Genomic DNA, 26,502 nt, shown 5'->3' with positions numbered 1-26,502 from the left:
AAAAACTTTAATATTACCAATATTTATCCGATTTTTTACCCACTATGTGAGGTTAGGTTTAGTTATTATGGGCACTGACTTAATATAAAAGATTATGGGTCTAAAATTTGATTTGCTCTTCTGTAGTCTGTGAATGCTTATAGTCCATTTATTTTGCAATTGCTACATGCTACTCACTGTTTTCGTAAGACGAGAAGAAGTTTCGGTATCCAGTGACAAAAAATGAGGACTACTCATATTGAACATTGAACAACTTTTCTCATAGAATAAAATATGAAATAGGAATCATCAAGGAAAATCGCGCGCTAGTCGCAAAGGTTTTTTTGAAGTGAAAACTTCTTTAGCGGCACTGGGCAATTTTTGAGGTGGGGAAAAAATGATAAACTCGAGACAGCGTAAGGCGATCACGTGACCGTAAGGTTTAGATGGCCACTCATTTAGATGGCATTTAAATCAATAAAGAAAAACTTAATGACATAATTCAATAAAACTACATCTTGATGAAATCGCTAATAAAAGTGAAGTCTAGTACTGGTGAATATAATCAAGTGAAGTACTCAAAATATCATGACCTATTTATATGCGAGGTCTGCAAGGTAACTTTACAATTCTATTCGAATTTTAAACAATTAACGCTACAAATTTCGAATTTTAAACAAGCTCACTGACCAGCAATTTCGGAACTAAAGTTTTTCAATAGAAAGGAGGATGGGTCAATTATACTTAGTGCTGCAGACATTTTGGAGTAGTCGTTGAGTTTTCACTTCTGTCGGCACTCCCGGAGTGCATTCCGTTGTTTTTTTTAAATAAAAAAAGGCCGATTTCTTTGGGTGGTTGGTCCCATGAATGACCATCTTCCCAGTATCACAAGCATGCATGATTCACGCATTCAAATTATAACTACGCCTTCGCATGTATTGATGAATCGTGCATTGATAAAACAAATAAACGATTTTATTAGTTCCTAATTTTAAAATCATGATTATGTGAATCGAGGTCCATTCCCTGGTCCGCGGCACTGCTCTATCTGGGATCGATGCTTTCAATCCTCTTCAGGGTTTCTAGTCTAGCTAGCTAGCACATCTTGACGCGATGGATGTAACATAAGAAGTCATTGGTACGAATTAGAGCCCGAAACTGCAACGTATTCTCACGCTAGACTATCCCATATAAAATAACGTTCAGTGAAAGGATGCACAAACTAAAAGGATGGCTTGTAGTAGTCATTTGTTTTTCCCGCCTCGTGTTTAGACTGTTTAGAGTACGTGCTTCCACAGATTATATAGCAAGACCCCCCCTCCATAGGCTTCATACCATAGACACACGCCGTAAAGCTGAGGCTACACGAGTTCGTATGTGAGCGTTTTTTGTGACACTAGGGTTGTGCTTTTTTCGGTAAATACCGGTTAACGGCTAAACTGCCGGGCGTGGTGCGGCTGCGCGAGCTGTGTGCTTTGCTTTTGCTATCCCGTCAACAAGTGAAGTGAGTAGGCGGTGTTAACGTAACTTATTTAGTTCAATCAATTAAAGTATTTTCAATGAAATTTTTACTCTAAATAAGTTTAACAGTTACATTTAAAACTGTTTTTCATAGTTAAGTGAAACAACAACACAAATGTGCCGGAACTCCGTGTTTTAGTAACACAAAATCAGGCGTTTCCATGGGCGTTAACTTCAGGTTAAGTCGGTGTTAACTTATTATTAAATTATAATTACGGTTAAGATAGTATTAAAACCCTTTCAGGCTTGTTATTTGTTGAAACAGTAGGTTAATTAATTTATCATGCATGATAAACACTGAACTGTCCGTTAATCTTTGTGTTTACGTGTTTACGTTGTCTAACGAATGTTATTTGAAACTGAATCAAGTTTGTTTTTCCTGTTACTTTGTTTATATTTTACACATGCGGCTTGTTGAGAAACAAATTAAGCTCCTAACTAAACCAACATGCATGTTAGTACTTGTATCCTTAAATATCATAATTTTATGCGTAACATTCCATGAATGAAATAGTCCCTTCATGCATAAAATTCTTTTATCTGAATGTAGTGAATGAAGTTGAAAAGTTTTATCTGAATGTAGTGAAGTCTTATCATTCTGTTGAAAAGTGAACATCATGAATACTCTACAATTGTTAATTTCGTTAAAAAAAATACACAATAAAATAAATACAATAATCTTGTTTTGATACCAAAACTTCATTTGATTCGAATTTGTATTCTTATTAGATAGATAGATAGATAGAATACTCTTTATTGGCATACCTTAGTAAAAGATACAGCTTAAAGAAAAACAGAGATTAAAGATAGAGGCAGACAACAGGTCTAGATACTAATTATTTAAAAATTATTGTTGCAGGCCGCTAACAAAATCTGAATTATGAATCTCATATCAATATACATATCATTACTGATATTACAATGCTACGGCCAAGATTACAATCCCACTTATGACCCGAGCCAGCCGAGCCCAACCAATGACTACTTTAACACAAATCCAAATGACCCAAGAGACGACAAGCGATATGAAAATCCTTATGACTCTCGGAACCCAAATCAGTACAATAATCCGTATGACACCAGAAATCGGTACCCAGATCGGTACAATCAGTTTGATAACAGAAATGATCTAAATTACAATCAGAATAGGAATGATCTGAATTTTCCGCAAGATGTGACTCCGAGAGCACCGTGGGACTCACAGAGGTCTTATAGTAGTTCTGGTGCTAATGTGGAATTGGAAGGACTTGTTGTGAGAGAAGCGTAAGTAATCTTTTTTTATTATTAGTCTTTGGTTTTACACTTTTTCAGTAGAGAAAATCTGGCTGTGCATATACATATGTGTGTTTGTGTATATATTTGTACCTCAATTCAGATATGCTTCAGCAGCATTGGATGGATTAAAAGTGAAACACATAAATTGAATATATTTAAATACTGTTTTATTCATTAAAAATTATGTTAAAAAAATACCCAATTGAATTAATAGACCGACACATAAAAATATACACAGTTAACATTTACTCAGTGTTCTATGAATTTTTCTTGTGTAAAAAAAATTACAGTACTAATTGTTTTAGCCATAAAATGGAAATTAATTATTATTTCTTAAACTTTATTGTTCATAATATTTTAACAATAAAGTACCAGAGGCCTCAAAGCATTATCTACCAGTCAACCTGCAAATAATCAATTTACCTATCAGGCCCTATTTTTTTTTAAAACAAGCTAAGCCACCTGCAGCTTCGCGTGTCCCGAATTACGTGCCCGTTTTTATAACTAAGCACCTGCTGTTTTAATAATTCTACATTAAGTGCAACAACAACACAGCTTAAAGTAATTAATTTACGAACATCAACGACCCCATAAAAGTCCTTAAACAGTGGGTGGTGATCATATAGACTGATCACACCCTTCCTTTGAAGTGTTATTCAGCTATATTTGATGCATCCCTAGATCCGTACTGATATGATAACCCCTAGAGGGCCCATCATTAGGGTTGCCAACTATTTTTTGATGGAATATAGTATTTTCCAGAATAAAAGAAAAAAATATAGTACATTTCAAAAAAATATAGTACTTTTAGATAAAATACTAAACATAAGTGTAATATACGTTTAATCGTAAATATAGTATTTTAGCGTACTATTATATTTTTCCAAAAGTACATAGTACAGAGAGCCAAAATATAGTACAATACTATATACGGTTGGCAACCCTACCCATCATACATAGCAAATGTTTACAATTAATTTACAAGTGTTCCAGATTTGAAAAAAATTTGTCTACATACCAAATAACATGGGTTAAACTGCAATCTGAAAACCTGAAATAAAAGGCTTTTTTATTTTTATTTTATTTATTAAACTGCAATCATTATTGAATTTTACGAGGAATTTAAATAATCCATCCAAATGTAGATAATACAACACTGTAAGGCCTGTTAGTTCTATAATAAGACTAAGCTTACACCATAGAATCGATTTATTGTTGCTGTTATCAATGCTCAGCGGGCACGGTCGCATTTTTATCGCCTGTCACCATGCCTGTCACTAGTGTCACTTTCTAACAAGTATGTTAGTGCGAAAGTGACAGGCATAGTGACAAGCAATAAAAATGTAACCATGCTGCCACTGCAGGCACATACAAATAATACTCAGTCAGTGCAATAAAATGCTGGCACATCCCACATTTCAAATGTAATTTGCTGGCATTCAAACTCGCTTCTCCCAATATTATCAGCTCCTTCCCTTCCAGCACCTACTTCATAGTCGCCTCCCGCATGGTCCGACCGGGGCAGATCTACAAGATCTCCGCGAACATCCTGCGCGCGCGCATGCAGATGACGGTGCGCGCGTCCATCTCGCGCGATGGCGTCGAGATGACCGACGTCAGCATGAGAGTGAAGGAAGGGGTGCCCGAGATACTTAATTTGAGGGTAAGTTGTTTTGTTTTGTCATTGATAACCCGCGGTAATGCCCCAAAGTATTGTGCCATACTGAGGCTTTGAGCGCACGTAAGTGTAATACTAATACTCTCTCCTGGCAAAGTCAACACACAAATAAATGCTCTTACATGGATTCGAAAACCTGTCATCTATTAACTAATCAATTGAATCAATCATGATCATATTAAAGGGCTTGAAACGACTTTTTGTTTTATTTTGTTAACTACAACAGCGGTTTCTAAAGACTAATATCACAACCATAAAATCATCAGTATGCAAGACAATTAATAATGATACTGTGCGCACAATTTGCATATGAATAAAGATGTAGCGATTGTTATTGGCAGTCGTCAATGTGTGTCAATGGCGCATAATTAATTTAGAAAATAACGAATATAAAAGATCAATAACATTTAGTTGTTACATTACCTTTATATGTTACATTACGATCATTTTAGATCTCCATCAGATCAAAAGCCCCACCATGAAAAACGAAATTCAAAATTTCTTTACTGTTAGATTAGGAATTATAAATTGTCATTTCCATGCAGGTCCCAGCGACAGCAGTTCCTGGCGACTACAAGCTCCGAATCGAAGGCCTATACCTGGACAACCCGTTCGGCGGGCGCGCCTTTGTCAACGAGACCGCTCTGTCGTTCTCTCGCCGCTTCATGACCATCTTTATTCAGCTGGACAAACCGGTCTACATGCAGGGACAGACTGGTAAAATATTTCAGTTCCCAACAGCAGTTCCTGACTACAAGCTACATAGAAGGCTTGTACCTGGACAACCCGTTCGGCGGGCGCGCCTTCGTCAACGAGACCGCTCTGTCGTTCTCTCGACGCTTCATGACCATCTTTATTCAGCTGGACAAACCGGTCTACATGCAGGGACAGACTGGTAAGATTCTTCAGGTCCAAACAGCAGTTCCTGACTACAAGCTACATAGAAGGCTTATACCTGGACAACCCGTTCGGCGGGCGCGCCTTCGTCAACGAGACCGCTCTGTCGTTCTCTCGCCGCTTCATGACCATCTTTATTCAGCTGGACAAACCGGTCTACATGCAAGGACAGACTGGTAAGATATTTCAGTTCCCAACAGCAGTTCCTGACTACAAGCTACATAGAAGGCTTATACCTGGACAACCCGTTCGGCGGGCGCGCCTTCGTCAACGAGACCGCTCTGTCGTTCTCTCGCCGCTTCATGACCATCTTTATTCAGCTGGACAAACCGGTCTACATGCAAGGACAGACTGGTAAGATATTTCAGTTCCCAACAGCAGTTCCTGACTACAAGCTACATAGAAGGCTTATACCTGGACAACCCGTTCGGCGGGCGCGCCTTCGTCAACGAGACCGCTCTGTCGTTCTCTCGCCGCTTCATGACCATCTTTATTCAGCTGGACAAACCGGTCTACATGCAGGGACAGACTGGTAAAATATTTCAGTTCCCAACAGCAGTTCCTGACTACAAGCTACATAGAAGGCTTGTACCTGGACAACCCGTTCGGCGGGCGCGCCTTCGTCAACGAGACCGCTCTGTCGTTCTCTCGCCGCTTCATGACCATCTTTATTCAGCTGGACAAACCGGTCTACATGCAGGGACAGACTGGTAAGATTCTTCAGGTCCAAACAGCAGTTCCTGACTACAAGCTACATAGAAAGCCTGTACCTGGACAACCCGTTCGGCGGGCGCGCCTTGACCATCTTTATTCAGCTGGACAAGCCCATCTACATGCAAGGCTCATGGCTCCGAATCGAGAATCTTCCCTAAATAAATAACCCGTTTTTTTTAACTGTGGGTGGAAATTACATTCTGCATACTGTCAGCCTGATGGCCTTTGGATTAGATAGATAGATAGATATAGATACACCTGTACACAATTTTATAAACACAAGCTAGCTTTGTAATAAGGCAACCTATGAGTTAATTATTATATCTACAAGTTATTGCAAGTTTAAGATCGGTATATGCGGGTTGCCGAGAGTTTAAAAAACTCCTTAGCTTTGTGAAACTGTTACCTTTGTCTCAAGTTATAAGCAGTGAGTGGTTTAAAATTAAAATGCATTTTTTTTGTTGCTACATTAGAAAAATCTGCCGAACATCAATCAACACGAGTAGATTACATACGGAAGTTAAATAAACTAGACAACGTTACTATATCCCCAAACTAAAATAAGATGCACTCATTCTTATTATGCACCGCGTGTTTCGAGTCTAATTGAGTTCATTCACTTATCTATTTTTAGATGTTTTGTAACATTCAGATTTTTATTGTAATCACATGTTTTGTTTAAGCACGTTTAAGACACTTGTTGAAGATATTCTTATTATGCACATAGTTAATAAGGATTAGTAGGTAGGGTAGGACCCGATTATATATCCTCTTTAATCGTAATAAGCGTTAAATTTCGTTGGCATGAAAAGTTGGGTTCGTCTTTTTCTAACATGCAATGTTAATAAGTTCTTTTTTATTATAATGAAACGTGATTATTGTAAACCGTCAACATGCCTATGATGGTTTCGCTTTATCGTCTGCACATAAATGTTCTTTATTCTATTCTATTTTTAATAACAAGCAAGCGTGTTGCATAACATGATATACCAACCATCCTTTCCCTACAGATACTCAAGGGCGTAGCCAGCCAGTGAACTAGGGGGTGGCGAGTTGATAGGCCTGGGGGGGTGGGGGGCACAGAGGGGCATGCATTGTATGTAAAATTTGAGCTCCCAGGGGGGGGGGGGCAGCTGCCCCCCCTGCCTGTACCTGCCTACGCCCATGCAGATACGTACGTAGTGGTTGATAAAGTCAAAGGAACTGTTACTGGCGTGCCTATTTTGCCTAGCTTATTCTACAACTACATGATCTACAACTTGCTCTAGCCACAGTATAAATAATAGTACTAGGTACAGAAGGTTCACTCTCTAACAAAACGCGTCTATTACGACAGATATGACCGCTAGGTGGCGCAAGCGCGAGCAGGCTTCCGTCCCTTAGCGGTGCGCGGCAACTACTATGGCTAGACACCAAAATTGGTGTGGGCCGCATGTACTTGCTAGCGACGCGACGAAATCGTAGAGTGAGCCACACCTGCTCTAGTTTACTTTCGTGCTACACCCTGTCACTATTCTGACAAAAAAGCTGAAGTACTTTTATAGACAAAAATAAGTCTGTGGGCTATTAAGTCAGTAGAAACCCCATTATGAAATATAATTTGCCCATTATGTGTATGTACCTAAGCGGGATTATCGTTTGGCAGTGCGTTTCCGCGCGATCCCCATCTCCACGGAGCTGAAGGCATTCGGGCGCGCCATCGACGTTTTCATCCTCGACCCCAACGGCCGGATCATGAAACGGTGGCTTTCGAGACAGGTGAGTACTTTACATCTCATACTTAAGTCCTGAAAAAAAAACTTGGCCTCTGGGGAGTCTGGGGTTCGTTTAAAGATAGCCTACACAGTTGAAAGTACCTTTCTAATAAAGCATACCTTACTAATATTTAAGTTAAGTCGAGCCCGTTTCTCAAAAGCTTGTAACTTGTAATACAAGCGGATGTCACTTTTTGACAGCTGTTGTTAGAAAGGGACTTCCACTTGTATTACAAATTACAAGCTTTTGAAAAAACGGGCCCCAGCTCCCAGTTAAAACTAACAAATAGCGACAGACTTACTTCAAACCAACGAGAGTCAAAATAAATGTCATTGTATTGTATCGCTACCTAAGGCGTAAAAAATATAATTGAAACATGAAACCTAATCGCTTTCACTGGGAAAGCCTACAAAAAACCACCATGTCCACTTTTTACAAACAAACCAAAACACTGAGGCCCTTGAATTAAGTACGAAATATGTTTTTGTTCACAAAAAAATGTTGTGACGACCTCTTTTTGAACGGCTTAAGAACATTATTACTTTCATGTAAAGCGGCCGAGGCGCTCAAAAATATCTGAACACGCACTCTAAAGCCTTACATTAGAGGCGTGTTCAGATATCTGTGAGCACCTTGGCCGCTCCGATATATCTGATGGCGACTGTACTATCAGTTTGTAATCATTTTTTATGGGATATACACTGTAATAAAAAAACCGGAAAATAGAAATAATGAAAAAGGTTCGTTTATTATAGTTTTACACTTACAAAAAAAAAATTGCCTTGAAATGTACTCTGTTCAAGTAATGACAGTTTTTCGCCGGAAAAGCAAAATGCTCACAGCGCGAGAGCATTCTAGGGTCAAGAAAGAAAAGCGTGTGTAGATCATTCTGAACTTCCCCCTTCTGCCATAGAGAAAAAAATACATAGAGTGCTCACTCCATACATCAGTTAAGACTATTAATTTCAGTGTCTACATCTAACATCGAGTAGCGGAACTATCAGTACTGCTACTTGACAATAGATGTAGCACCGACCGGAATGTCTTATGCTGTTGAGATAAGACATTCCGGTTGGTGCTACATCTATTGTCAAGTAGCAGTACTGATAGTTCCGCTACTCGATGTTAGATGTAGACACTGAAATTAATAGTCTGAACTGATGTATGGAGTGAGCACTCTTGTCTTACTATATTTCTCTATGCTTCTGCTGATGACTGTATCAGTCTGTGTATGTTTGTGTCTTTTGCTGATGTGTGTGTGTGTGTGCTGTGTTTATTTGATTTGTATCTATACGGTCTGTTCATAACAGATCGAATTTTTTATTTTTTTATTTTATTTATTTGGCTCACAAAACAAGTTACAGACATTTACAGGAATTACATTAATAAGCTTACAGTTTAGATCTGGACTATAACTCCAAACATGTGTGCACAGAAGGATAGGAACATACAGTTAAAATATAACGAATTCACGTGCAAAGTAACACATCTTCTCAATTTCAATCCATTTTGCACCTCTCTTTTGTGTAACCAAAGCAAAATATCACATTTACTGCCCCATTGTCTTTCCGCTTGTTATGAGTAATATTAACTGTGGATCAGATATCCACCTGCTTATGATTATAGAGCTGTGTTCAGATGTTATTGGTTACCTTGGTAGCACAGATATATAATACGTCACACTAAATTGTTATGCTTTGCAGTTTTTAATGTTTCTCTTTCAGACTATGATATACTTTATCTTAGAATTCTTAGATATTGACGCGAAATCTTCGTAGAGTCTGTGCGGCAAGAGAAGAGTCGCGGAATGTATGGGGCTCCATACATTCCACGACTCTTCTGTTTCCGCACAGACTCTAATCGTAAATTATGTTTGAAGTAGAGATGCACCGGATATCCGGTTACTATCCGGTATCCGGCCTATCCGGCCATTATTTTAGTATCCGGCCGGATACCGGATAGTGGTCTACTATCCGGCCGGATACCGAATAGTAAAATTAACACATTTTGGGGTAAAAAATGGAATCTAAAAAACAGTCACGGCATAATGCTAACGACACTGTAGATAGAAATGAATACGTAACCAATGTCACACAATACACTTATTTGTTTACATAAAAATACGCGCGCGCACTTGTAACTATAAATAAAGTATAAACGATTTTACTACGTAATGACATGATAAAACTCGTTACGATCCTAGAAATGTGTCCGCGCGAACGTTCACTACTAAACAGGTCGAAACCTGCACGACGCGCACCTGCAAAATTCAAAATATAGGTATAGTTCCGCCGGCCGAATATCCGGCGGCCGGATACCGGATATTCGGCCAGTGTCCAGGCCGGATATCCGGTATCCGGCCAAACAACTATCCGTTGCATCTCTAGTTTGAAGTCATATGTCACTATCCACAGATGGTAGGATCCTATAGATGTGGTATACGTGCAATGCGTCACTATGATTGGTCGAATTTATTTGTTGCCCACCATAATCCATACTAAATTTACGGTGGGGAATAAAAAAAAGTGAGACTGTGACAAGGACTGTGTGACTGTGATTTTATATTTTTGTATGTTTTTAATTGTCCTTGATTAATTAGCATGTATATTGACGATGTATCTGTTTTTCCTAGCGTGTAAGTGATTTGGTCTGAAACTAAGCTTACATTGTGTTCAATAAATAATAATAATAATAAGGACAAACAATAATAGCGCTTTCGCTACTACTCCTACTGCAAGATACTTATGTATCTTCCCGTTCCCGTCTATACCGTTCGGTAATTTCCCCCCACCCCTCATGCCTGATCCAGTTAAGCTTTGGATTCCTCCGAAAACGGTGCCGTCATATTACGGCCGCTATATAGCGTTGACTGACGTCACTAGAACGTTGTCTATGTAAACAAGATGGCGCGGTTTCCTAGTAAGATGACGGCCGTCATGACCTTGTCGATAGTTTCGTGAACGTTTTATTAGATAGCGGTGACGCCATTTCGAATAAATGACACGAGATTTGAATAAATGATTCCGTACTACGATTATTTTCCTCTTCTGATGATATTTCATCCTCCAAGTAAATTATAGATGATCAAGCAAATCTTGTCAGTAGGAAAAGGCGCTAAATTAAAATTTTCTATGGGACTAACGTCCCATCCCATAACTCCCATCGCGCCTACATTTTTCAAATTTGCCGCTTTGACCTTGGTGGATGACGGTGTGTTATGACGCCGTGGTACTTTCCACATGTCGCCACCGTAAAGACGGCCGTCTTTTGCTGCCGCTATATGACGGCCGTCATATGACGGCACCGTTTTCGGAGGAATCCAAAGCTTTATACTAGATTCATGTCACCAACGTATTGTTTTTGTCCACAGAGTAACTTCGGTACAGTGAGTTTGCACTACCAACTCTCAGACCAACCTCTATTTGGCGAGTGGACCATCCGAGTAGAAGCGCTAGGGCAGACGGAGGAAGCTCAGTTCTTGGTCGAAGAGTACTATCAGACCAGGTTTGAGGTAAGGAGCAACTAGATAAGATATTATAGACAGACAGACACACGAGAGATCCTATAAGGATCCGTTTTTAGGGTTCCGTACCTCAAAAGGAAAAAACGGAACCCTTATAGGATCACTCGTGCGTCTGTCTGTCCGTCTGTCACAGCCTATTTTCTCGGAAACTACTAGACCAATTAAGTTTGGTACACATATGTAAGTTTGTGACCCAAAGATGGACATGTAACGTAAACAAATGAATTTTAAACATGGGGGCCACTTTTGGGGGGTAAATGAGAAAATAGCCAAAAAGTGACAATTCCCCCCTTTATCTCCGAATCTACTGGGTCTAAAATTTTGAAAAAATACACAAAATAGTTCTTTACCTATAGATGATAGGAAACCCTATTAGAAATGTGCAGTCAAGCGTGAATCAGACTTAATGTACGGAACCCGTGGAACGCGAGTCCGACTCGCACTTGGCCGGTTTTTTCCATTTGAGTTAGGTTTTTGGCTAGTTTTTATAGAAGTTTTAGAAGTTCTCAATTAAAAAAAAACAATAGGAGGAATATATGAAGTTTTGGCCACTAATACCAAATCCTTTATCCTCAGGTGAACGTGACTATGCCTGCGTTCTTTTTCAACACCGAGCAATATATCCATGGACGTATCATGGCCAACTACACCTCCGGAGCTCCCGTTAGAGGCAACCTTACCCTCAAGGCGACCGTCAGACCCATACCGCAGTACCGCCCGCGGTACTATAGGGAGGGTCAGTTCAATAATAGGGGACAGTTCGGAGTGCCACCTGTGGGGTACAACAATAATCAATATTCAAGAGGTTAGTATAGTTATCTACATATAGTATATTATAGCACTTATAGAAGAATTCAGGACTCCACAGAAGCCGCAGTTAGGACCTTCACTCTCAAGGCGACTGTCAGGCCGATACCGCAGTACCGCCCGCGGTACTATAGGGAGGGCGAGTTCAATAATAGGGGACAGTTCGGAGTGCCACCTGTGGGGTACAACAATAATCAATATTCAAGAGGTTAGTATAGTTATCTACATATAGTATATTATAGCACTTTTAGAAGAATTCAGGACTCCACAGAAGCCGCAGTTAGGACCTTCACTCTCAAGGCGACTGTCAGGCCGATACCGCAGTACCGCCCGCGGTACTATAGGGAGGGCCAATTCAATAATAGGGGACAGTTCGGAGTGCCACCTGTGGGGTACAACAATAATCAGTATTCAAGAGGTTAGTATAGTTAGTTATCTACATATAGTATATTATAGCACTTATAGAAGAATTCAGGACTCCACAGAAGCGCCAGTTAGGAACTTCACTCTCAAGGCGACTGTCAGGCCGATACCGCAGTACCGCCCGCGGTACTATAGGGAGGGCGAGTTCAATAATAGGGGACAGTTTGGAGTGCAACAATAATCAATATTCGAGAGGTGAGAGTTTAGCTTGTATATAATAACCGTTTTTAAATTAAAAGAATCATTCAGAGGCTCCAGTGCGGACGGACGGACAGACAGACATGGCGAAACTGTTTCTAGTTGACTACAGAACCCTAAAAAGCGACACAAGGTTATTTGTTAACTCAATACAGTTGAAACATCCATACTATATATCATCTTCCTCGCGTTGTCCCGGCATTTTGCCACGGCTCATAGGAGCCTGGGGTCCGCTTGGCAACTAATCCCAGTAATTGGCGTGGGCACTAGTTTTTACGAAAGCGACTGCCATCTGACCTTCCAACCCAGAGGGTAAACTAGGCCCGTATTGGGATTAGTCCGGTTTCCTCACGATGTTTTCCTTCACCGAAAAGTGACTGGTAAATATCAAATGATATTTCGTACATAAGTTCCGAAAAACTCATTGGTACGAGCCGGGGTTCGAACCCGCGACCTCCGAATTGCAAGTCGCACGCTCTTACCGCTAGGCCACCAGCGCTTGACAACACACACACACATCCATACTATATATATAATATTATAAATGCGAAAGTGTTTCTGTCTGTCTGTCTGTCATGCTTAAACCGCTGAACCGATTTTGTTGAAATTTGGTATGAAGATATTTTGAGTCCCGGGGAAGGACATAGGATACTTTTTATCTCAGAACTCACCCCTTAAGGGGGTGAAAAGGTGGGTGGAAATTTGTATAGGTAATCAATAACCACTGAACCGATTTAGTTGAAATTTGGCATTGTTTGAGTTTGAGTCCCGGGGAAGAACATAGGGTAGTTTTTATCCCAAAAAATCTCCCTTTAAGGGGGTGAAAAGGGAAGTGGAAATTTGTATGGGGAATCGTTATTAAAGTAAAGACTGGGTAAAAATAAGCTACCCAAATTACTAACTCCACGCAGACGAAGTCGCGGGCAAAAGCTAGTACAATATAATAACAGTTTACTTTTAGCGGGCGGGGCGGCGGAAAGCGCCGAAATTTTAAAACGTAACAAATATAAGAGCCTCGGTAGAGAGTACCATTTTGTACCATTTGGAGTTGAAACTCTAGGTCCATGGGGTCCCAGCGCGCATAAGTTGTTCGCAGAAATCGCGAAGCGTCTGGTTGACGTAACTGGCGACCGAAGAGCTGGCGGCTACCTCGCACAACGTATCAGCATTGCGATACAGCGAGGAAATGTCGCCAGCATCCTTGGTACAATGCCTCAAGGGCCTATTTTAGATTTAAGCTAGTTTTTAATTTATTTTAGTAATACACTGTATATATCTTGTTTGTAAATAAATGATTATTCACTTTAAGACTAACGCCAATTTTTTTCCACAGTCCGTCCTAACTTCAACCCATACCTATACAACGAGAGCTACCAGCAATTCGAGTACGGGTTCCCGGACGAATACGCCAGACCAGATCATCGACATCTGCCAGGGCAACCCAACCAGATAGACCAGCCTGATTGGTGGTACGACCCGCAGAAGGTCTACACAAGGATGTTCAATTTTGTAAGTATACAGAGGTGCAAACTCAGGGACGTGCGGCGTCCATGTTAACCTAACGTCACACATATCGTTCGCGGCTAGAGATGGGTCGTGGGTATTTACCCAATTTACCCACCCAGGTAAATACCCGGTAAATACCCATCTACCCGGTATTTACCCGTATCTACCCAAATGGACGGGTAGATTCATATCTTATTGCACATGTCGAGTTGTGTTAAAGTGGAGATATAAACCGAGTTAATGGTTGTAATTAATGTGTGTCATTTAAAATGAAAAGGTTTAGTGAAACCTGCAGTTGTAACTAAGGATTTTTTTGTACACTTTTGATAAATATTAAAAAAAGACCGTCATAAGAGTATTTTTTATTTTATTTTAGTAAATTATCATACTTATACGTTGATAATACACATTCGAACTTCAGTCGGCGGGGGGTGTGGTTGGGGGGAGGGGGGTAAAAGTGAACTTTTTCATATTTCTTGGAATCTGTCATTAATATCGAAAAGTGTTGTATGTACAAACTAAAGTACACAGGATTTCCTACAAAAAAGGTTATATACATTTTTGTCCTAAAACTAACTGTATTTGACACACGAGCTTCCCAAGTTGTGACACTGCACAATTTATTTTTCTTATCATTCATAAGTAGTCTTTATTTTCATCTTTCTAATGTATATTAAAAGCGTTATAAAACATTTCCGGAAGCCAGGGAATGATTTTACACGATATTCATAATTTGACTTATATGTTAAAATCGAACTTCACCTCATAGCAACCTTTTCGTAATTAGTTTGAACATACATTTTATGTAACATTATAAAAAATGACTTAAATTAATCTTATTTATACTCACATACCATTAAACACATCAAATTTAGAAGAAAAACGAAAATACCCGCGGGTAGGTAAATATCGGGTATATACCGGGTAAATACACGCTCTCGGGTATTTACCCGGGTAGTTACCCATCTCTATTCGCGGCGCGTCATCGTGAACTTTGCCGGAATGCACGAAGGTTGATATTGGACTGTCGCCTCGCGCATCAGTTGATGTCTTTTGCGACCAAAGGGTTATTAAACAAATGCAAACATATTATGTAGTAAATAAAGGGGCCCACAGATTACCAGTTCTCCGGACGATATCAGTCTGTCAGTAAAACGCAAAAGGTGACAGCTCCGATCAACTGACAGCCTGATATCGTCTGGCGAATTGGTAATCTGTGGGCCCCTTTAGTCCCCATTTGGCTCGAAAACGGAAAATTTGAGCGATTTATATTAGCTATCTTAACATGTTCAAACTAAACTGAAAAATGTTATACTCTTTTTTGTTACAGGATGAAAAATACCCATTTTGGATGGAGAAACCGCATCTATACGACAACCAATACGGCTCCGATTATGGCAGCCAGTACAACACGTACAACACACAGAACAACATCAACACGCAGTACAACAACTACTACAACAATCCATCATATTACGATAAATTGCCGTACTTGAGATATGTAAGTATTCAAACATAGTTATATATTTACCCCTTATTCATAAACGTCTCCTAAGTAAAAGATCATCGTTTCTCCCTCTCTATGACATAAGGACAGATAGGGACAAACGACGATCATCAACTGATTAAGTTAGCAGCCGTTTATGAATAACGCCATTATAATATATCACGTGGATTGATTTATAAACGGATTTCTTAAAATTAGACCTGGTTTGAAAAAAAATACGAATTATTAAATTACTCCTCTTAGATATTTTTTGTATTTTGGAACAATCGAAAACTACGTCAGCGAGTTGTGACTTGTGATATATATCACAACCGGAAGTCCATTGTCCTTCTTTCGGGGACAGTAAAATCATTTTTTTTGCGTATATGTGCCAAACAGATATTAGTTCTACAATAATAAAGAATATCTGGGTGACCGAGCCATATAAAAACTCGAAAATGCGCGTTTTCCCAGAGATAAGACCTAGCTAGATCGATTTTTCGCCCCCGAAAACCCCCGTATAGCAAATTTCATCGAAATCGTTAGAGCCGTTTCCGAGATCCCCGAAATATATATATATATATATATATATATATAAATAAATAAATAAACAAGAATTGCTCGTTTAAAGGTATTAGATATATAAATAAATAAATAAACAAGAATTGCTCGTTTAAAGGCATTAGATAGATACTACTTTGAAAATGTCAGACAGTTGCCAAATCACAGTAAAGTGTCTTTTATTTTCGAATGTTGTTTAAAACTACTGTACGGATATGATGGTCGTTCTTGTCTACGTGACAGCGTGATAAAACGGTGTCCGTCACTTTCTTTCCCACGGTGTTAAACAGTGACAGTTATTTTATCACGTGGATAAAGATGGATAAAGCTATCCATAATAGGCTGGCTGATTTATTCAAATATAATCTATCTATTGTATTTTCCCAGTTCAACGGCACATTCGATTTCAAATACCCAATGTCGGAGCTAGCCCAGCTGGTCCCCACTCTGGACGGGGTCGAGGTCATCATCACAGCGTCCGTCGGAGACCCGTTCCTGGATGACGTCATCGAAGGCTACAGCATCGCGAGGATCTTCAACTCGTCGCTGGCTGTCACGTTCCTTGGCGGGACACCTCAGGTGTTCAAGCCGCACATGCCTTTTGATGTCTACGTAAGTAGCCTAGGGTTTTACACATACATATAGGGGCTGACATATGTAAATTTATTAATTTCCGCTACCCAAAGGTTGTCTGGAAGAGATCGCTTTTTATTAGCGATAAGACCGCCTGTTGTTTACCTCTGCTTGTATTTCTGTTTTCTTTTGTATTGTCTTCCTTTATTGAGGTGTGCAATAAAGAGTATTTGTATTGTATTGAATTGTATTGTTTTACATTAGGTACTAGGGTTTTCAGGTCCAAAGGTAGCTCAAAGAAAGTACATATAATATAAAGAACCTAGGAGTGGAGGTCATCATCCCGTTCTTAGATGACCTGTAGGGCTAAGATGGCCGACTCTTTATCATTTGTCACCATGGCTGTCACGTTCTAACAAATATGTAAGTGCGAAAGTGACGCATGGCATGACAGGCGATAAAAATGTGACTATCATAGATGGTCTGATTGGGCTACAGCATCGCGAGGATCTTCAACTCTTCGCTTACGCCGCAGGTGGTTGAGTCGCACATGCCTTTTGATGTCTATGTAAGTATACAGGGTGGGCCATTTAGATCGGTCAGTATGGGAAAATCTGAAACTATAAGACATACGACCATCTCTTCTTAGGAACCATGTCATCGATTTTAGTAACAAGAAAAACTGCATTCATACATTTAATTTTTTTTTATGTAAAATGTATTGAAATAATGGTGGCCATTTCGAAAACATACTAAAATAAATTAAAGGATATGAAAACAATGCATTTTATTCATTTCAGACATCATGTTTCATAGTAACATTTACTGCTTAAGACCTACACAATCGATATGTACATAATTTTAGATTTTTTTTTTCAAAACGTCCGGGTTCGATTCCCGAGCTGAGTACACATTTTTTTTAAAATGAATGTATGCAGTTTTTCTTGTTACTAAAATCGATGACATGGTTCCTAAGAAGAGATCGTCGTATGTCTTATAGTTTCAGATTTTCCCATGGTATAATAATATACTCCGCCTGGTACTCTATTCCGAGATTCGCGAATGACCTAACTGGCACTTGCCTACGTCATCATGCTGTTTACAGGTTCTCAAACTTTAAAATGTGGGAGAATTTTAACCAACAGTGAAAATTATTTTAACGTCATTAATTTTAAGTTATTCATGTAGAAACATAGTAAAATAAAACAAATCTATACTGCACTTTTCACTCCTACTCTTACAGTTCCGAATAGAGCAGCCAACCATTTTCGTAACAAAACATTAATTACGAAGCTTACGACGTGAAAAGTTTGGAAAACACTGCGACTGCTGACACTGAGCGAGAAGGAAATAACAATTAACACGCGTTCGACAAGGACGGTCGGTCAGGGACAAAATGGCGGATTGTCAAATGTGAAAGCGCTATCCTGTGTTGCCAGTAGTGTAAACAGAATTACCCGAACGTCTGAAATTTCTTTCGTGAATCGGAAGATATTGCTAATGAATAATTAAAAATGACGTGTTATTGTAAAATTTAAGATAAAATACATACAAATGAAAATTATTAAATTATAAAGAAATAAATTAACTTATTAACCATAGATATAATGTACCCATGTAACATGTTATGTTGAAATAAAGTGGCAATGTTATTGTGACGTAGGCAAGTGACACTGGGAAGAGAAGACCATGTTTTATTAGACCATGGATTTTCCCATACTGACCGATCTAAATGGGCCACCCTGTATATCCAGGTTTAAACCTAGTGGGCAAGGTCCGCGAAATACGGAAATCCCTTCTGAGAGCGCTATGTCCTTGATAAGGGATAAAAGGATACCATCATAATCATCAAACCTTAGGGTTGTTAGGCAAACAAGCTTATCTCGCTATGTGTTTCAAAAAACCCTTATTACAATACAATAGAAAATTCCATTAATCTTATACCCCCTTTCATAAAGGTCTCGTTAGCTTAGTCGTTTGACCCTCTCATAACGACAGATAGGGACAAACGACGATCATCGACTAATTAAGTTAGCAACCGTTTATGAATAACAATTCAATTCAATTTATTTATTTAAAAGACAACAATGGCCCATAATGGTTAGTAACAATTAAGATTAAAAACTAAGTGTTAGTGGAACAAAAACAGAAAGCGATTAAAACATACACAGACAGCAATAACTTAATCTATCACCTAGTAGCGGTTATGACACACTCGAAATGCCGCATTATAGGTGAGTCATATCGGCCCGCTACAGTAGTCAGGATGGGGTTGGAGCTGGCACGCACTCTGCAGAGCAACGAGGCAACTCTCTTTCGTATTACGGCATAGTAGTCATCCGTGCGAGCTTGTGCATACATGCCTGATGCGCTGCAGAAACGGGACAGCCCCAACAACATCCTGAAACCATTATTATATTGGACGCGCAGGGAACTGATGGTCTTCTGCGTATAGCTAGTCCAGAGGCTGCACGCGTAGAAAACTTGACAATAAGCTTTGAATAAAGTTATTTTTACCTGTCGGCTACACCGTGCAAACCTCCTTATCAGCATGTTGCATCGGACTGCCAGTGCCCTGCGCTCCCTTTCTATATCTTCTTGATCTTTAAGGTCGTCGGTGACATAGTGTCCAAGATACTTAAATGTGTATACGCGCTTGAGTTCTTTGTTATTAAGTTTTATGGCAGGTACACTTTCCGGTAGCTGGCCCCCGACGGCCTTAAATACCATATATTCGCTTTTCTTAGCGTTATACAGTAAGCCATGTTTACTAACGTATTTTTCACATATGCCCAATAGCTTTCTCAATGCCCTGACCGTTGGACTGAGCAGCACCATATCGTCTGCGTAGCTGATGTTGTTGATACTAACATCATCAACTCTGCATCCTACTGGAGTGCTGCTCAATTCCTCGATCAGGTCGTTAACGTACAGGTTGAAGAGCTTGGGGGAGGTAATACCCCCCTGCCTCACCCCACACTCCAACCTGTACGACTGAGAAAACCTACCAGCCCATCTGACGCTATTGCTCTGGTTAAGGTACCAATATTGAAATATTCGGAGTAGCTCCGCCGGTACTTTTTGCTCCCTTAACTTATTCCAAAGGACATCGTACGACACAAGGTCAAATGCCTTGGATAAGTCCAGGAAACAGGCGTATATAGGTGTCTGACGCTCAGTGTAGTACTGTACCGTGTGTTTTAAACTTAAGATTGCACTTTCCGTGGATAGACCCGGGCGAAACCCGAATTGAGCATAGTGTAAGTTTAAGTGCCTCCCAAGTTGTGCGTCCAGTAGGCTATCCAGTACCTTAGCCAGCACAGCAGCAAGCGAGATGGGCCGATAGTTGGACTTACTAGAAACATCGCCAATTTTATCCTTGAGAATAGGCACCACAATGGTCTTCATTAGGTCATGGGGAAGGTATGAGTGAGACATGCACAAATAATAAAATTTTGCCAGAACTGCATATAGCTGTTTGCCTGCAAACTGTAAGTGTCAGAATAACGCCATTAGTCTTTTCACTGCTATTCTTTGTTTTCAAATATGGCAAATAAAATACTAACGTATCATTGTTCAACAGATGGTCGTATCTTATCACGATGGATCACCGCTACCGCGCTGGCAGGCGGTCGGCGTATCACTCACAGTACACATCACAGTTGAGGGTCGCGGCGGCGGCGTCGAACCCCAGTACCCCACGCTAGTACCCGGCCACGACGCAGTATGGCGGCTCAAAGTCGACCTGTATAAACTACTCAGTAAGTAGCTAATGTCAGTCAAGTCTTTCCTTTTTACTTCCATCTTGTGGCAAAAGCTTAATGTCTAATATTAATATTGCCTTATAAAGGCTTAACCGAGGGCTTCGGAACTCACGCTCCGAGCGAACACGCGCGATGCCAACGCCCGCAGCCTGATACTTAGTGCCAGTTGCACCATCCGTACTTGACACACTGATCAACGTCACCCGGCGCGCCGCGGCGGTTTACTATGAAACTCCATACAATAAAATTTAACGAACTCTTTAACGAAGACAAGTTTGGACAACCAGACAACCGACCCTTATTTGTTTAATCGATATGTCGGCGGCCGATCGTAAGATCAGGCAGATCGTAATGTTTTGACGATAGTGACATTAAACCAATATATAGGTAGGATAGGTTCGTTAGGTTGCTTCAAATGTCCGAAGGGCAAACTGCCCAGAAACAGGAGCCTCCGCCGACTCAGGGAACGGGTCAAAGATTTTCACGTTTCACGATATGCCTAGGAATTTCACGATATGCCTGATTTTACGATCGGCCGCCGACAGATATATGGCGGTCGGCGTCCGTCATGCACGCTCGGACCGTGCGTTTTTCAACACTTGTCAAACTGCCTATGAAAATTACCATATCGTTTCACAGCAAACTTAACTTCAACGGACTCTACATATGAAATGACTCACTATTTTCAACCCAACATTTTCCTGTAGAACTCCAAAACGACCCGAACTACCGCGACGTGCTTAACGGCGTGACCGGCGTGCGGCTGAGCGCGGCACTGAGCGACGGCGGCGGCGCGCGCGCATCCGCCGACCTGCACATGGTCGCGCACTACAGCCCCAAGCACCAGCACATACGCATATCCACCAGCACCACTGACGCCAGGGTAAGAACTTCTTGAGACCACAAACTCTCTTAGGGCCCGAGGTTAAGCGGTTAAACCGTTAACCCGGTGTTAAATTGTACTGGTAACCATGGTAACTCCAAGTTTAACCGGTTAACCCCGGCTGGGTTCGTGGGATGGTGCTAGTGGGCCTTAGCAAGCTGCGAGGCACCTGCTGTAGTCGAAGCGACGAGTTGGAATTTGGGAATGCAGCTCTCGTTTAATGTGATTATTCTTAAATAAATAAAAAACTAAAGTGTAATCCTGGTCACGGCACCAATTGAGTAATGTCTCTACAAAATAAAATCAACCAATATTTACTAATGTTATATCCTCGCTAATTATTTATAAGATGGCAGAATAAATTGAATACTATCAATCTCATCTTTACTGAATTATTATGTTAGTATTATATTTTTGTTTAGGTGGGCGAATACATAATATTCCACGTGCAGAGCAACTTCTACATAGAATCGTTCAACTACGTCGTTATGTCCAAAGGCATCATTCTCACCAGTGGACAAGAAAATATGGAGGTAAGAACATTTTATAATCCTATTAAATATAAGATTTGTGAATAAAACAATATTTTTAATCAAAAACCTAACTCAGATAATGTTTTGTGTGCCTTGTGTGTGTGAGGTTACTAATAAAATTGTAATTGGAGAAGTTTCATCATCCTAAATTTCGCTAATAAATCACGGAATAAATACGCAAACAGTTGCGTAAAATAGAACAAACGCTTCTATAACAAATCATGCCGCTTTTTCCCGTGAGCTTCAATTTATTAAATCCATTCAGACGGAATCCGTCTCTGATCTATTGGAACTGTGTCATTGGCCACACTGCAGCGCAATCTGCGTTGAGCTTTGCGCGATTAATCTAATTCGGGCTCTGACAGGACGACTTTAAACGCATTTACTAAGTGCTAATTGCACCGTCCGCACTTGACAGACTGATCAACGTCACCCGGCGCGACGCGGCGGTTTACTAGGAATCTTTCCATACAATAAAGTTAAGGGAAGGGAACTCTTTAAACGATGGCAAACAGTTTGTGCAACCGACCCTAAGTGTAAGGCCTGAGTGGACGCTCGAGTTGGGCGTGCAGCGGGGCGGGGCGTGCGGCGTGCATGTTAAACAAATGCAAGCGTATAGGAGCGGCCTTAGTGCACGCTGCTCACATCACATGTGAGCCCGACGCCACGCTGCACGGCCCGCCGAACGCTCCGCTAAGTCTTGTGTTATTTCAGGACGGCGTACGAACGTTCGCGGTGACTTTATCAGCGGAGATGGCTCCCGTGGCCACCATCGTGGCGTGGTGCGTCGAGCGCCACGGACGCGTGCTCGCCGACTCGCTCACCTTCCCCGTCAACGGCATCTCCAGGAACAAGGTACGTACACGGTGGCCACGTGACACTGTAGCAACAATATAAGGTGCCACCGGTGGCCACGTGACACTGTAGAAGCAATGGTGGCCACCGGTGGCCATGTGACACTATAGCAACAAAGTACGGTGACCGCCGGTGGCACGTGACAGTATAGCAGCAAGGTAAGGTGACCACCGGTGGCCACGTGACACTGTAGAAGCAATGGTGCCCACTGGTGGCCACGTGACACTGTAGCAACAAAGTAAGGTGACCACCGGGGGCCACGTGACACTGTAGCAACAAGGTAAGGTGACCACCGGTGGCCACGTGACACTGTAGAAGCAAGGTAAGGTGCCACCGGTGGCCACGTGATACTGTAGAAGCAATGGTGACCACCGGTGGCCATGTGACACTAGCAACAAAGTGAGGTGACCACCGGTGGCCACGTGACACAGTAGCAACAAAGTAAGGTGACCACCGGTGGCCACGTGACACTAGCGGAGGTGACCGGGTGTGTTCATGATTTAGAAGTGACCTTAAAAATAAGATAAATATAGTTTATTATTCAAGTAGGCATATTACAATGCGCTTATGATCGTCAAATAAAGCTACACCGGCTCAAACCCTACATCTGCCTCGAGAATATTTAAATCCCCCTCGATTGGAGGAGGGTATCCCAATATGGGACTGGCAACATTGTAAAGAAAACTAACTAAACAGCTTTCTTCAATTCAAACAGTGGTTACTCATAGGAGTACGTCTGAATGCCTGTCAAAATAAACCAGTTTGACAGCACCGGCTTCCCTCGAATGCGGCTGACCCCAGTCTTGATTTCAGTTCTCAGTGTCGATTAACAATCGCAAACATCGCACGGGCGAGCGAGTGGAGGTGGCTATATATGGCGAGCCCGGAGCGTATGTCGGTCTGTCTGGCATCGACAACGCCTTCTACACCATGCAGGCTGGCAACGAACTCACTTACGCTAAGGTAACTTTTATAATACTTATGTCCCTTATTGTGATGTATGAAGACTCATTTTAAACTGTCCCGTGGTCAAATATTGCGGACTATGGCAATGAAAAGGAAACGCATTTAATTATTTTCAATTGAAAAGGAGTTAAGAAATATGTTTTTATTTTAAATTGTTTTTTCTTTTCATTAATTTTCAAGTTTATTTGTGTTTTCAAGTTTAGTTGCATGTGTATTTACGAAAGGCGATTTGTTTAGGAGACCCTAGGTCTGCAAGCATTGAGAGGCATCGAAAATGCTGAGCTAAGATCGGTTTGAGTTAACCCTTTGACCGCCAATGACGTCAAGTGACGCGGGCGGCTACAGCCCAATATCAACCTTCTTGCATTCCGACAAAGTTCACGATGACGCGGCGCGCATGAATAGGCGTGGCGTCAGTGGGGAGACACTCCTGACTTCGGGTAAACTCGGCTCCGTTCGGCTCAGCATTGCACACAAGCAGCCGATGCAATGGAGCCACGCCGCTTTGTCGACTAAATAACTAGTGTTTTAAGTTTATAAAATACATATGTATGTTAGTCTGTAAGGTATTTGTAATATGGGCCTTGTTGACACAACTTGACGTCCCTTCGCGTGCACGACTACAGATAAGATAATGACTTGAATTTTGACAACCCTAAATAGCCGGAAGGGATAGTGCCATAAGTTAGAAAGGGATATCATGATTCAACCCTGAATCGCAGTCAAACTTCGACTTTGTAGGAAGTGTCCTTTCTGTACGGTAGTTATATTACTTATTCTGTGGTGGTTCAGACGGCGCGGCGTGGACTGCAGATGAATCAAAAAAGTTTTTGGCAAAAATTTCATTTTTGGTACAAGTTATTATCGCTGACTGTACTTTTCTTACGACAGAAAACTAATACTCATCGAGACAATTCTAAAAACCCCTAACACAATTAGGTTGCGTTGTTTCATCACAGAGTTCCTATGTCCACCTCCTGTCTCCATCATCAGATCAGCTCGATGGTACCATAATATTGCATTGTCACCCGACTTACATGTGTATGCAAAATTTCAGCTCAATCGGAAACCGGGAAGTGGATCAAATTTAACTTGCAAGATTTGATTACAGACCGAGAGACAGACAGACAACGGGACAAGTGAAACTAAATAAAAGCTTGTAATTAAATGACACTTACTTTTACAGGTTATATCTCAAATGTCCCACTTTGACGAGGCGTCCAATGGTACATTCGCGTACACGTGGCGTTCTCACATCGGCGTCGCGGACCAGCTGGTCTACTTCCCCTCATCTACTTTCGGAATCGACGCGAACACTACCTTCGAGTAAGTTTTTAATTTTCTTCTTTCCCAATGTACAAGAAAAATATGACGTCTAATTCCCTGTTCTCTGGTACCGCTGAAAATACGCTTAAAATTGACAACATTTTAAATTTGTAAAGTGGAATCAATCAAAAAGCATTAAATGCTACCTGTATGTAAGACAATAGGTTTTATATTTTTCTCCTATAGGGTATTTGACTGTATTTAAAATAAATTATTTTCCACCATGCAAGAACTAAAGCACCAGAAGATGAATAGAGAAACGTAGACATCAGTTATTATTAGACACAATTTATATTTAAAACCCGTATAAAACTATAAAGAGTAGTTTATTTGATCATTACGTCACATGCCAGTGTTTCATATAAATTCCATAGTTGCACAATCGTTTTAACATTTCGAATAAACCATGGTTGGCAATAAACGATTTTGATTATGATTAAATAAACTGATTTGACTAGTAGCCAAATACCCTGAAAGAAATTGCTAAAAAGTGTACACCGGAAGTGTTACGTCATGATCCATGGAACTTTTTGAATTTGTATCCGGAGTGCATTTTAAGATTGGCTTACATCTAACGTACAGGTTCGCCGGTCTAGTGGTGTTCAGCGACGTGCCGGTGACCCAACGTCCAAACACTTGCAACGCGTCGCTGGGGCTCGGCACCTGCCTCGAGGGCGGCTGCTACCAGCTCAGCAAGCGCTGCGACGGCGTTTACGACTGCGCCGACCACACCGATGAGGCCAACTGTGAGTTGACTCGTTGAATGCAAATGATACTGTGAACAACCATCATTTAGTATGACTAGCTTAACTTGCAACGCGTCGCTGGGGCTCGGCACCTGCCTCGAGGGCGGCTGCTACCAGCTCAGCAAGCGCTGCGACGGCGTTTACGACTGCGCCGACCACACCGATGAGGCCAACTGTGAGTTGACTCGTTGAATGCAAATGATACTGTGAACAACCATCATTTAGTATGACTAGCTTAACTTGCAACGCGTCGCTGGGGCTCGGCACCTGCCTCGAGGGCGGCTGCTACCAGCTCAGCAAGCGCTGCGACGGCGTCTATGACTGCGCCGACCACACCGACGAGGCTAACTGTGAGTTGACTCGTTGAATGCAAATGTTATTGTGAACAACCATCATTTAGTATGATTAGCTTAACTTGCAACGCGTCTTTGGGGCTCGGCACCTGCCTCGAGGGCGGCTGCTACCAGCTCAGCAAGCGCTGCGACGGCGTCTATGACTGCGCCGACCACACCGATGAGGCCAACTGTGAGTTG

At 41.2% G+C, this 26,502-nt stretch overlaps 1 protein-coding gene across 1 annotated transcript in view; it reads left to right on the top strand.

The window, feature by feature from the left end:
- Positions 1–1,492: 1,492 nt before the first annotated feature.
- The window catches only part of LOC134655424 (CD109 antigen), a 52,903-nt gene continuing 27,893 nt past the window's right edge, over positions 1,493–26,502 (top strand). Inside the window, exons 1-17 of the mRNA XM_063510891.1 lie at positions 1,493–1,678; positions 2,360–2,763; positions 4,258–4,438; positions 4,999–5,170; positions 7,710–7,822; positions 11,190–11,330; positions 11,919–12,147; positions 14,104–14,279; positions 15,607–15,777; positions 16,711–16,935; positions 20,480–20,657; positions 21,368–21,543; positions 21,966–22,076; positions 22,791–22,931; positions 23,745–23,894; positions 25,084–25,223; positions 25,806–25,969. Of these exons, the coding sequence (XP_063366961.1) occupies positions 2,381–2,763; positions 4,258–4,438; positions 4,999–5,170; positions 7,710–7,822; positions 11,190–11,330; positions 11,919–12,147; positions 14,104–14,279; positions 15,607–15,777; positions 16,711–16,935; positions 20,480–20,657; positions 21,368–21,543; positions 21,966–22,076; positions 22,791–22,931; positions 23,745–23,894; positions 25,084–25,223; positions 25,806–25,969 (2,851 nt within the window). The 5' untranslated portion in view covers positions 1,493–1,678; positions 2,360–2,380. The remainder of the gene's footprint in view (positions 1,679–2,359; positions 2,764–4,257; positions 4,439–4,998; positions 5,171–7,709; positions 7,823–11,189; positions 11,331–11,918; positions 12,148–14,103; positions 14,280–15,606; positions 15,778–16,710; positions 16,936–20,479; positions 20,658–21,367; positions 21,544–21,965; positions 22,077–22,790; positions 22,932–23,744; positions 23,895–25,083; positions 25,224–25,805; positions 25,970–26,502) is intronic.

This window comes from Cydia amplana, chromosome 16 (assembly GCF_948474715.1).
Source record: "Cydia amplana chromosome 16, ilCydAmpl1.1, whole genome shotgun sequence".
Classification (NCBI taxonomy): domain Eukaryota; kingdom Metazoa; phylum Arthropoda; class Insecta; order Lepidoptera; family Tortricidae; genus Cydia; species Cydia amplana.
This window is presented reverse-complemented; position numbering and strand designations above follow the sequence as displayed.